At 40.8% G+C, this 13,167-nt stretch overlaps 1 protein-coding gene across 1 annotated transcript in view; it reads right to left on the bottom strand.

Annotated features, from left to right (window-relative positions):
• Positions 1–11,137, bottom strand: part of ryk (receptor like tyrosine kinase) — a 35,045-nt gene extending 23,908 nt beyond the window's left edge. The window contains exon 1 of the mRNA XM_062424662.1: positions 10,521–11,137. Coding sequence (XP_062280646.1) covers positions 10,521–10,728 — 208 coding nt within the window. The 5' untranslated portion in view covers positions 10,729–11,137. The remainder of the gene's footprint in view (positions 1–10,520) is intronic.
• Positions 11,138–13,167: the final 2,030 nt, after the last annotated feature.

Raw genomic sequence — 13,167 nt, 5'->3', positions numbered from 1 at the left:
TAGAGGCCCAAAGAGAGACCAGTGTGAGCCTGGGCTCGAGTTGTGTCCCTCCCACGGTGCCTCGGCCGTCCACCCGAACGGCGACAGCTCCGAAATGAGAAGTGAAGGGACTGGCAGCAGTAGCCTGTCAGTGTGCGAGGCTTGTTTCTCCACTGAGGCTGATGACGGTGGATAAGTGGCTGCTGAAGTTAAGGAAGCTGAAGCATGAAAGTGACTCACACTCTCTGCTCGATGGAATGGGAAAACTGCATTACTAGAAGCTGCGCCTGTAAACAAGCTCCTTGTTTAGTTAGTGTTTGGTCACAATTTGAAAAGTGACTGACTGCTGTTTGATACTACAGACTTTTTTTTTTTTTTTTTTTTTTAAATGCTGATGGAAAATAACATCATCATTTTGTAACTCCAGCACACTAAGTTGGCAGCATGCTATGTGAGGGACTATTTCCTGCTGGACACTTCCATTTTAACTCTACTGGTGTCAAGTGATTTACTGTACATCATCCCAGCTGATCTGAAAACACTTTCAACTAAGCAATGCAGTGCTAGTTTCTGATACTCAAGACATTGTTGGTCTTTTCTCAGTCCAGCAACAAGCTTTCATCAAGTGAGTGACAGGTGATTCAAGCATGTTGTGCACAGCTAAGTGAGAAACACAAGTGCGAAGAGGAAGAGCACCCCTTAGAGACTTTTTCATGCTTTAACAGCTTCCATTATTAGGGGTAAAAATGTGAATTCCACTGTAACCAGTCATTAAAAAAGATTTAACTCTCAAAGGGTGGTGACAGACTGAGCTATGTATGAGCAAACCTAAACCTGAGATAGCAATAAAGGACAACATTAAAAGCAGTAGGCAGTGCTGTAAAATGGCCATGAAAGGAGTGTGTAAGGAAACAAGCATCTGAGGAACAGAGGAACTCCTCATCAGACAAATGCTTGTTTGCAGGATTTTACAGGATAGGTTTGAGAAGTTTATCTTAATGCAGGATGAAAAGTGAAGATATAGTGTGCAGAAATCTCTTTCATCGAGCTTATCTTAAAAAAGGCATGTGTATTTTGTACTTCAAGGGTGTTTTTTGATCTATAATCATTCTTCTTATACACACTGGTTATAAAGCTGAGACTCCGATGTCAAAAGTAGGCAACAAAATCCAAATATTTGTTTCCTTAAGTGTGAAATTCTGTCTGTGTGTTTCCTTTCTGAGCTGTGGCAGAGGGATCCTTCCTTATAGGGGAGTGTAGGTTTGCTGCCTGGACACAACACCACCAATAAACCTACATATGACTACCAGGACCAAAATATATATACAGCTAAACTTCAAAATACATTTTGAGGTCACTAAGGACAGGAGGAAAGACTACAGTACCCAAAACCTCTCAATATACATACATACAAAAACAAACCTATCCAAAGTCGTCATTTAACATCACATAAAGTGCACCGTGAGCATCAGCACAACTCGCTGCTTGTTAATCAGTGCAGCTACTGCTACTACTGCTAACATCATTAATAAACCAATGAAAACATGTGAGCACACAACACATGCTGCTATAGCTGCAAGCTATAAAAAAGGGTGGATGAAGAATTTAATTAATTGCTACACAGACAAGACCAAGATAAGAAAAACATGCACTATAACTGTTCACCTATGTAAAGATAAAGCACCTAAAATTGTAAATCTTAAATACATTGTGACATGTGGACTGTTTTAAAATACAGTTTGGTTGCTGGCCAATCAGAAGCTCCACTGGAGTTAAATTTAAATGCCTTGCTCGAGGGCACATCAGCACTTCTTTCAGCTATGGGAGGCTCACGTCCCCCCGCGCTGATTTTCATTGCTGATTTAGAGATTGAGACTGGCGTGTATACCTTGTTATTACAAACCTTTTACATAACGTCACATGTCAAATCAGTCCAAAAAACCCCCATACTGCTCCTTTCATCTCCACACGTCAACATGAAGCTATAGATTACAGCGACAAATCAGCTATAATAAATCTTTACTTTGTCTCAACATTTTGGGGCTTTAAGTTGACGTGCGGTGTTCTCTGGCGAGCCGTGGATCGCGTTGCAGACTTTGAAAAACGGGGGACAAAAGGTAGCAGTGGCCAGGTGGTCAAGTCCAGGACAGATATAACAAAGGCCCTGTTGTGCGCGCGGTCGACATTATACCTCCCAAAGCCTCCATCCCTGAGCGCTCAGGAGATAAACACTCCCCTCTCCAGCCTCTCGCCGGGGAAGATACTGGCCACATTAACCCGAGGAAGGGAGAAAATGAGGGCCTGCGTGAAACTCTATCAACTGGAAACTCCAAACAAATCCACAGGAATGAATTAGGCATAGGCATAGGCAGGAGAGAGAGAGAGGGGAGGGGAGGGGAGTGGGTGGGGGTGGTAATGTATGAAGGATCTCAGAGACACTGGAAAAGCTGAAAAAGTGAAGCGAGCTAGTTTTTGCTCTGTGATTGAAAAAAGACAAAATGTAAAGTGTCAGCTGACAAGTAAAAACAAGACATGAAATAATGTTATTACTACTTCTGTCTACACCAGTTGTACTATCAGAGGAGCTCAGAAAACACACTGATATGTCCAGAAATTCAGCTCCCTTGGATTTCTGCATGGTAATTTAACATTGATTTAATTTTGAAAGGTCTGACAACAAGCTTACACAAAATAACCCCTAACGACAAAGAAAACACATGCAAACTTTGTAACTTGGTCTGGTTGCTTAGTCCCATTTTAACACCCATTTCATCACATCAGCTGAAAAAAAAAAGGTCCACTTATCAAGTCAAGAACTGTTCCCCATGTCAAAGATGCAGCATAGCACCCCTACAACCATTCATCCAGTTAAACTATCCATCATTAATTACCAAGTTAATCTAAACTGACAGGACGACTGCTTTACTTCACTGCAAATGGGAAACATTGAAATGTAAGTCATGGCAGGCACAATGACAGCAAATGCACAGCACAGTCATGATTAGGGAGTGATTGTAGTGCTGATTCTTTTGATTGGTTTTATTTACGTACGACATGTCAAAATAAAATAAATAGGCACCGAAACAAAACAAAATTGAAATAACAGCAAACTTTCAGTGAGCAATACACGTATAATAAACATTAAATGTTTGAAAAGGGCGTAGGACAAAGTAAATAACTCTTATACCTCTTTTTAAAAATACTCAATTGATCAAATCCAAGCTAAAAACAATCAAACGACACAAGAGAATAAAGACAACTAGCGCAGAATCAATAATAATAAACAAACTGTAATTGATAGTGGACTGAGCTGAGTCAGCTGCTTTATGAAATCAAAGTCCGTCTCTAATAGTAGTAACGCTGCCTGTGATGAAGCAAATGTGCTTTCACTTGTTATCTAAGCAAAAAGTGACCAAAGCTATAAATTTTGTTTAAAATACTTAACGAGATTCCTAAAAAACAGTATCACCTGAAAATAAAGCATTTGTTTTAACACAAAAACGGTAGAAGTCAAATTTGATTTGGCGCGCTGGATTCCCCAAATAGGCGCGCTGTACTTTAATAACATCCTCTCTAACACGAAGCACTGGGTTAACAATTTCGGCAGGAAATCACCTGACGTTTCAACCGTAGCTCGCAGTTAACTTCCCACAGAAGAAGAGATATGATGGGCTTTGATTTAAGCACAGCTGCAAACACAAGTGACAGTGACATAAACAATGAGTATGATTATGAAATGAGCTTCACCTGCACTGCTTTTAATTGTTGGCTGCTGGCGTTAAAGGCTGAAGTTGGCTAATGTTGTGTAGCTCAGTTTGCATCACAAATATGTGGTAAAACACTTCCCTGCATAAAATACAGGTGTGAGTCTGATTTGTTCATATTTTTCATGCAAAATGGCCAATATTGACGAACTCAGATGAGTTTGCAGCTATAATGAGATGACTGTCTGATGGTGCATGCTAGTGAAGTGCTGCCTTGGGCCAGTATTTGATGGAAATGGAGTAAAATGGGAAGTTGCTGGTACATCCAAAGTACAAACCAACTATACCCAATGCATTTTTCTTGCCAAAGGAAAAGTTAGACATGCCCAAGCTTTAGTGTCTTATCACAAGAGAAAAAACCCTCTCTGATATTACCAAAGGAGGAGCGTCAAAAAGGGAAAAAACAGCACAATGATGACTGAAAATAAGGCTATAGGACAGTTAGCGCTCTCAAAAGTACATCTTAAAACATCCTAACCAAAGACACCAGTTTGGCTGTTGCTGAAGCGCTGGTGGCAAAAATCGTGACATTTCAAAGTATCTTAGAGCTCAGAGAGAAAAACAACACACACACACATGAAGTCACAATCTCTGTGGCTTTCTTTGATTCACTTCAAAGAGACCATACATCAGTTTGCCTCTTTTATTCCGCGGAGCGCCCCGAGGGCAGACAAGGATGGAGGCCGGGGAAAGGAATCTGAAGAGAAGGGCTGTGTCTGCCGCTGTCCTATTATAGGCACCTCATTGATGCTTATTTGTTGCTGGAAGGGGGCGCCTTGGTTTACTTAACAAACAAACAAATATCAAATGGTTTAAGTGGGAGAAAAAATAATGATTAGCTGTATGCGGTGGGATGATTTCATCTGGAGGTGACTGAGGGGTCGTTTAAGAGGTCCGGCACACCACCTTACTGAACTATTTTTGGATGCTGTTTCACATGGGCCGCTTTGTGAATACATCATCAGTTTGAAAGCAGGGGCTGTGTGTGCGCATGGTTAAATATTTTTATTATTTTTTTAAGGTTAGCAAGTGTTTTCCTGGTTGGGAAAAAAGTATCTTCTGTTTTAGAAATTCTACAGAAACTAGCAGGCTTCAAAATATCAGTGTGACAGTTGCCTGAATAGAATTAAAGCTCAAAATCTTATGACATTTGCTCTTAAATGGACATAAAACAAGAAACATGACTGCGTACCTCCATTTTTAAAAGTGCAATTTTCGCAGAAGGGCAACAACTTTATAAAAACGGGTCGTAGCTTTACAGAATCTCCTGTGAGCGCGGCGGCTCTTAGACAAAAGATGTGAAAGCGGAGGCTCCCCTATTCAACCGCAGGATGCTTGCCGAGTGGCATGAAGGAAATGAATACTGCTGCCAATCACTCCTCACAGTTCACAGGCTCTTTTTTCAAAGCCCTTGCTTGCCTTTCAGCTCTTTGGAGGAGAAGGGGGGAGGAGAAGGAAGGCTGGTTAACTGTCATGCTCTTCAGAATCCGAGCTAGTTTTTTTTTTTTTTAAACACCCTTTGAGATTGATTTTTATCATTTTAACATGCTACACGGGAGGAATTACACCAAAAACGCTGGCCTAACTCACCTGATTGGGGCGAGTGGAAAATAATGGCTGCATTGGTTTCTTCTGTTGGAACGATTACAATATTCAAAAAAGGTGGTTGTAGTTCATGGCGGAGTTACTGAACAACTGAGAAATGCCTGATTAGAGTCTGTCAACAATTGGAGCTGACCCTCTCCCACAAGTAAAGTATTGGAAAAACTGTATTTAATGGAAGTGCTTATTTGGTCTCTACAGAATGCTCATTTTGGTCGGGGAGCTCTGGTTTTTAGGTTGATTGAAAAAAGGGCCCCGACGCGGCTGCGAGCGAGCGACCGGCACGATCCGGTCTCAGTGAGCGTGCCATGCGGGGACATAGAAAACAGACTCTCTTAGTGCTGACTTTCCACCGAGAGAAAATTCCTCGGAGTAATGTGTTAGAGGGATAGAGTCCAATGGGTGATTCTACCATGGAAAACTGGGCTCAAAAAGGTCATTATTATAGAGGACAGCGAGCACACGCGCTTGGGATGTACAGGAAAAAAAACAAGCTTATTTTTACTCCATCCTTCATCTTCTGAGTGATCACATGGACGGTCAAAATGCCAGGAAACAGAGAGAGACAGAAAGCCATTGAAAAGCCTGTAAAAAAGCAGTGTCATAGCTCGGGTCACGGGCCTTATGGAGGTAGATCTCTGGTTACAGCTCGGTTGGACAAAACAAGACCTCAACCTGTACTCTAGAAGAGACTGTGATAGAGTTTTTTGTCACTTTTAAAATAACACAATTCATTGATTCTCCTTTTTTCTCCTGGGATTGGTTTCATTCCATTAAATGCCATGTCTTAAAAGGTCTAGTTTAAATATCTTCATCTCCCTGCCGTTACACACTTTCAAAGACATTCCTGAAAGCTTCTGTTCCTGTGTTATCTGACTGATTCTCCCATGAGTCTCGCTGCGTATCGCAACAACCTCCCATGTTTTGTGAAAAGAGGATAGATGGCAAAGATTTTTAGCATTTTTCAACTGCCTTCCAAGCAAAATCTGATCCTTCGGGGTAATTGAATTCGAACTGGCAGCTGCAACGCGAGTCCAACCCAGGGCCTGCAGGTCTGGAGACGAAGCTGATAATGGGAGCTGAGGGTAGGGATACGCGCTTTAAAAAGGAGACTGGACGGTTCATGTGCAGAAACAATCGAGGAAGAACACTGTTGTGTAGGTGAAGCCCCGTTTCAGTCGGACCGTGACGTCTTCCTGTACCTTTTTCCTGGCTGCTCCCCTGAGAATCGGCTTGTTTGGGAAAGCTATCAACTGATGGTCCATCTGTTTAAAATGCAGACAGACCACAGCAAGAATACATTACTTGAAGTTACTCCCCCCCCCCACCCATCACAATAGTGTCTCTATGCTTTATTGACATATATAATTCTATTACTGCATTGTGAAAAGTTTCAATGAATGTAAATCTTATAGGAGGATAGGAGCCATGGGAACACTGCATTTCAATACAGTAAGTCACCAATGAGAAACTAGCTCTAAATGGTCAGAATAGAGTTTCTGATTATGATTTAAACTCCTTTTATTATCTATAAATGAATCTCCAGGCCTGTATTTGTGCTCTGTGTAGCATTAAACAAGATATTTTGTTTGTCCTGAGTCTTAATGATACAGCATCATTAGTATACCTGACAATACTCATTTTAATTTTCATTCAGGGTTCAATCATGACATTAAAAAGTGGTCTATATTCATTGTTAACAACTACATTATTGTATATTAATGAAAATAATGTCAAACTACTGACAGCATCACTAAGTTTTCATATGAGCCAACTTTCATTTCACAAACTTTCAGAACAAAATCAAATCCTGCAGGTCACGATTCAGAGCTTTTCATGTGATTAGTTTCCAACAATGATTTTAAGGCTGCAGCAAATTATTCATTTCATTCCTGAAATGGCAGGAAAGAGTGAAAAACGCCTGTTATAACATTGTAGAGCCAACCATCTTGTTTTTTCAGATCAACAATCCAAAAGATAATCAGTTAATAATCATGTATGACACTGTAAACCTCAACAACAAGCAAATGTTTGATATATTTGCTTAAATAAATCACTAAAGCAATTATTCAATTATCCAAATAGCTGTTGATTCATTTTCTGTCCATTGACTTCTCGTTTGTGTAAATGATTTAATGTGCTTCATCATTTCACTGGAAGATTCTGTCCATTAAGCACCAGCTGTCAGTATTTGACACTAACGAGCTGGCTCGTTAGCAGTCGGGGGTGACTGAAAGTCCTCAGCTACTTGATTTATATAGAGTGGTTTATGAGATTTGTAGCTGTCAGTTGGTGTTTTTCAAACTTCAAAAAGGCACGGTCCATTTTTTTTCTTTTCAAACATCATAATATATTATACATATATAGATTATAATATGGAGTGGTGTTTATTTCTCAACTAAACCCATTCTGCACCATCAGTAATGCAGACAACAGCACACTGACAACATATTAACCAGAAAATATAATTCATTGGATATATTGGACTCAATGTGCCTGTGAAAGCAGCAGTTAAACTACTCTTTCAGCTCTTCCAGCTTGTTAAAACATTGCTGATAACTTGTGTCATAGCTGAATTATAACGCAGCTCTTACACACAAAATTTTTTTGATTGCATCCTATCTGTGTTTTGGCAGATATGTCCTATCAGCCTTCTTCACAGCAAACATAGTTGCCATAGAAGGAAAAGCAAAGGTGTGACTAATAACACAAACCATGACTCCTTTCTAATCAGGTGTCCCGGTAAACAGTGACAGCATTACTGTAAGCCAGCATCCAACCAGTGTTAACTTTAAATATTTACACCTGTGCTTCTCTTACTGGGAAATAAAGCATGTATTGTGCAGGCTAAGTCAAGCCCTTTGTGGTTTGGAAAACAGTTTTAAGAGATTATATTCATTTTGCAGACATATACAGTGTATTAGAACATGTGTGCACACCAGGCTAGTAACTGCTGTGCAGTGAGGCAAATCTTACAAACACACAGTGCACTTCTTAATTCATGCTATTTGGGGGCCGACACAGAAATCAGGACAACCTGTTGAGTTCAAACTGAAATCAGTTGATGCTTCTGTGAAATGTGTCATTCATCTACATTATCAACTGGTTTCCATCCAGGCAAAATAGGAATGCATGATATATATGATGTATTTTCATTCATTATGCTCATTTATTTAACTGGAGAGTATGAGGTTTAAATAAACATGATCTTACTGTTCCTCTAACACCAGTTCTATACCAGCTGCTTTTAAAAAACACTCAAAGTCATCTCTGGGTCTTCCATATGAATCTGTGGTCAGACTCCCCCAGCAGCAGCTTGTTGCCAATGCGGGGACGATGCCAGTTTCACCTCCTTCCAACATTTTTCCTACATTTACCGCAGCATCATGGAAGTTTCTGTCCGCACATACTTTTTTTTTTCTTTTTCTCTCCGTCCACGTCGTTGTCAAACATTAAGAAAATTTCTCTGTACGACCAGACGAGGGTTTTCGGGCAAAACCGCGAGAGAGGCCCTGGGTCTGGCAACGGAGGATTAAACCATAGCGTGATGGAGAACGAGAGAAACTGGAAGGGACAGAGTCAGCCTACGCTCTAACACCAGCTGGATTATAGAGAGGGGGAGAGAGTGAGGGATACTTTGTTGCTGGTGTCAGAAAGACGGAGTTTGCATATTTTAAAAGTGTTATAATACATGTAGCGTTCAACAACACATGAATGGTAAATATCTCAGAGAATTAGTATTAATATAACGCACATGTTCAAACATCAAAGAATCTAAACATAGTCACAAGCAAACCAGCGTTACTGTGCGACGTTAACTTCTTGTTTAAAACCTGGACACACCTGAGATTTTCCTCCTGAATTAATGAACACAATATTCAGCTGATTCCTCCTAACTCAAATCTGGTGCAAAAAACAAAACAAAACACTGATGCCATCACAAGATCATGATGCACTTATCTGCAGCTGCACATTAGTCAACGTGAGAAGCTGTAACATTAGCGTCCTCCCCTCCGCCAAAACATGGAGCCCTTTCTTAGCACTTTTTTACCCCTTCATTAAAACGTGCTAAATGACGGGTTTGGAACTGCACCATCAACACATCTTTAGCAAACCCCTAAATTAACAACTTAGTATCAATTCGCAGACTGGCACCAGGATAATGGATATTAGCCCATTTTAACAGCACAGTACTGTCCAATTTGCAAGGTCTATAAAAAAGTCACTATTTACATTTTCTGCAACTTTTAAACTATATATTTTAAAACTTTACATACAGTGCAGCTCAAGTCCTGCCAGTAATGAAGCCAGGACAGTTACATACACCACATGAGTCGTACATGAGACACATATCTATGTGCATCCATCCCCCTCATACTTACCTCCATCCCAAATATTTAACTCTGGCTGTGTTTTTTAAAGTCATGGTTAGGTCACTTCCTCTTTTCCACTATTTCTGATGACACACCGGCATACCTTTCTTACTGCAGCTTTGAGGAGGAGCTGTTTAATGATGGAGCTTGGGACTTTGTTGTTTTAAGGGAAAATTCAATGAAATGTAGTTGTAGAGGTGGTATAAAGCTGAGCATAACTGATGCAGTGTGTGAGTGTGGTAAAGACCCCATTATGATATATCAAGTTGTATTGAGTGCTCTGCTTTGATCTATATAATTATATCTACAGCAAAGTTTCTTTTTTAAGTTAACTACCACCCATCTGTCTCCTATTATTGTGATGGCATAGGGTGCAATTCAGTGCCAATATTAGTTTTTATTCACATGAGGGCTTTAATCATCTGATTTACACCCAAAGATTTCCCAAAAATAGGACAAGACTACATATTGATTTTAATATATTTAACTCTCATGGTCCTTGGCTCAAAGTTAAAGGCTCTACTGTGGATTAATTACAAAAGTGACCCCACAGTACGTGTAATACAAGAGCTTTTTAAAAACCACACAATTAAAGTGGGGATTAATGATTTTCTGGTTTAGTTTTAGAAGGAAAACCGTAGACGTGGGGGGCCCTCTGGCACAACTGCATCACATCACACACACACACACACAGAGAGAGAGAGACACACACACACACACACACAGAGAGACACAACACTGGCCACAAAGTTTAAAGACAGCTGGCTCTCACTGCAGGCCGAGCTCAAACCCTTCTTCTTACCCAGTAGCTTCTTCACTTCCTCCACACTCATGTATATGTTGACGCTGTGGTTGTTGTTGACGCCCGAAACGCCGCTCGGGTTGGCGAGGCAGCCGGTCCCTTCCAGCAGCAGGAGGAAGAAGAAGCCCCCGACCCTCCACAGCACCGAGTGCGGCGGCCAACCCCGGGACACAGACGGGCTGCCGGAGCCGTGAATCAACCCCGACATAGCAGCGGTCGCCTGGCTCGCAGTTGTTGTCGGTGTTCTCCCCAGCCGCCAATTTTCTTTCTCATCCGTATCTGAAGTTAATCCCGGGAGGCAACATTACGAGTTACTTTACGCCGCAGCGCCACTTGTAGCTCTCACTTCTTTTTCCACTAGCTTGTTTTTTTCCCTTTTTTTGTCCTCTCTCGCTGTTAGCAGAGACAGGCTAACTTCAGTCGGGCTGTGCTAACCGTCCGCGGTCAGTTGAATGTTTGACTCTTCGGGAGATTTACGACGTTTTTTTCCCCGCACATAAAAAACACACCGGATATCACCGCATTGACTTACTTTGATTTGCGGACGAGAAAACGAAAGTAAAGTCCCCCCCTCCAAAAGTTACAAACTCGCTAATACATCCAGCTTTCTCCCTCCATGGTGCTTCCTCCCGTTGCTTTTTCCTCACTATCTCAGTTTTCACTCGGAACAAGGAGGAGGGGGGCGGCGGGGGCGCGCTCTGCCCCGACTGTTGCCTTTAGGTGCTATCGGAAATATCTCCACGAACTGAGAGAGAGTAGGATAGGGTGTGTCGCTCGGAAGATAAATAAATAAACAATGAAAATGTGTAGTACACCTCGTCAATTAAAAAAAAAAGTTCATAAACAACATAGTAAACAAATATATAACTGAGGTATGAATATAATAGCAAATGAAGTATCTGATTCTGTATTTTGGGACTACTGTTTTGTATTAATGGGGGAAAAAAGCTTCAGGCTACATCTTTCCTGTCATTGTTTTTTTTTTTTTTTGCTTGATGTAATTTGTTATGATTCATCTATGTATGTGCATTCTTCAGTAGCATTGTTTTTTTGTTTAAAAAAAAAAGGACTCAAATAAACAAATAAAGCCCTTTAGCCTAGTGATTGGACTCACTTAACCTCAAATGTAGTCGTCACTAATGACTCTACCTCCACCAGATTCTATTCAATCATACACTCTAAAGAAAGTCTGTGTGTTTAATATATTAAATGGGATTCCAGCGCTCCAGTGTTTTGTAAGATAGGCTCGTACGATTAGGGACATTCCGAGGCTCTTTGAAGGCATCAGAAGTGAACCCGCAAAATCAGTCTGGAGAACAACTTTGATGATTGGTCCCAAACATGCCAAAAATGCAAATGTTGCTTAATTAATGAGTGATGGCATATCCACAGAGACCACCAGAGCGTGCAGAATGACATCAGTTTTAAAATTAAAAGATGAAATTCAATCAAGTGTATCATGCATGACTGCGGTGCTGGTTTTAGAGGTCAGGTCAGTGGTCTTCAATCATGTGCCAAAAGTGAAATGCAAAGTGTACTATTTATGTTAGGTGTAAAATTATCGCCTTTTTTCACTGGGACTTTTGCCCTCACATGCTGCTTTATCATGAGACCACAGAGGGAATGAAAACAACATGAGAAATATGCAAACATGCACATTTGATAAACATAAACTTTTTTTTTTAAGTGCAGCTACTGCCTAAGCTTTAGAAGTAAGGGCCCAAAATACACCACAGTACACAACATTGAATTGTAATGTATAATACAGGATGGTAAGTGACTATTACACTAGTTGCATACTGGCTATCGAAAGCTACTGTGGAGATTTAGCAGATATGTTGAGCTCCAGAACAGCTTAAACACTCTTTGGCACAGAGTCTCTGAAACTCTCCTGTGAGTGGGGGCATGGGGGGGGGGGGGAAGATGTTTTCTCATTTGGTGTCAGATCATAATAACACATCATTTCCCCACTCATCAAACAATTCAGTGGCCTCTCGTGACCCGTATGGTAGCATGTGGATTTATCATGTTTTCCTTTAATATGTCACCTGTCTGTGTACAGAAGGTCGAGATGTTTACGGGACTTGTCAGAGTCACTTTTAGTTCGCTGTTGAGCGGAGAGACTGCAGCGGTGACCAAGTGTTTGCTGGCTCTGACAGAGCAGTATGTTTTTTTTTTCTGATCTGAGGGGATTTTCAGAGGCCTGTGGTTACTTGGGTGGATGAGTGAGATCATTGATGTTCAGTAAAACAGACCTGCCCCAGTGATTCTTTTCTACCACAGGGGCATGTCCTTATCTGCCTCATTTGGGTTATAGTTACAGCGAGGATTAGAGTGTGTGCTCACCACTGTGTGCTACCGTTACCCAACAATTTAGCATAACTCAGAGGCAGTAAAAACTAGTTTGAAATGAAATGGATGAGTGTGTGACATCTGTGTGATGGTAATACTGTATGTTAAAGGGATATATATGGTTGAATGGAAACAATTAGTAGGTTCCTAAACATATATTCTTTCCTAAACATATTGTTATGCACTTTGTGATGTGGTGGTATGTATCTCATGTGGCAGCCAGTATATCCAAGACACATTTCCCTAAGTAGACAAATAAAGTAATCTTGAAGCTCGATATGTGCATTGAAAAATG

This window comes from Scomber scombrus, chromosome 8, assembly GCF_963691925.1.
Source record: "Scomber scombrus chromosome 8, fScoSco1.1, whole genome shotgun sequence".
In the NCBI taxonomy this organism is placed as follows: Eukaryota; Metazoa; Chordata; class Actinopteri; order Scombriformes; family Scombridae; genus Scomber; species Scomber scombrus.
This window is presented reverse-complemented; position numbering and strand designations above follow the sequence as displayed.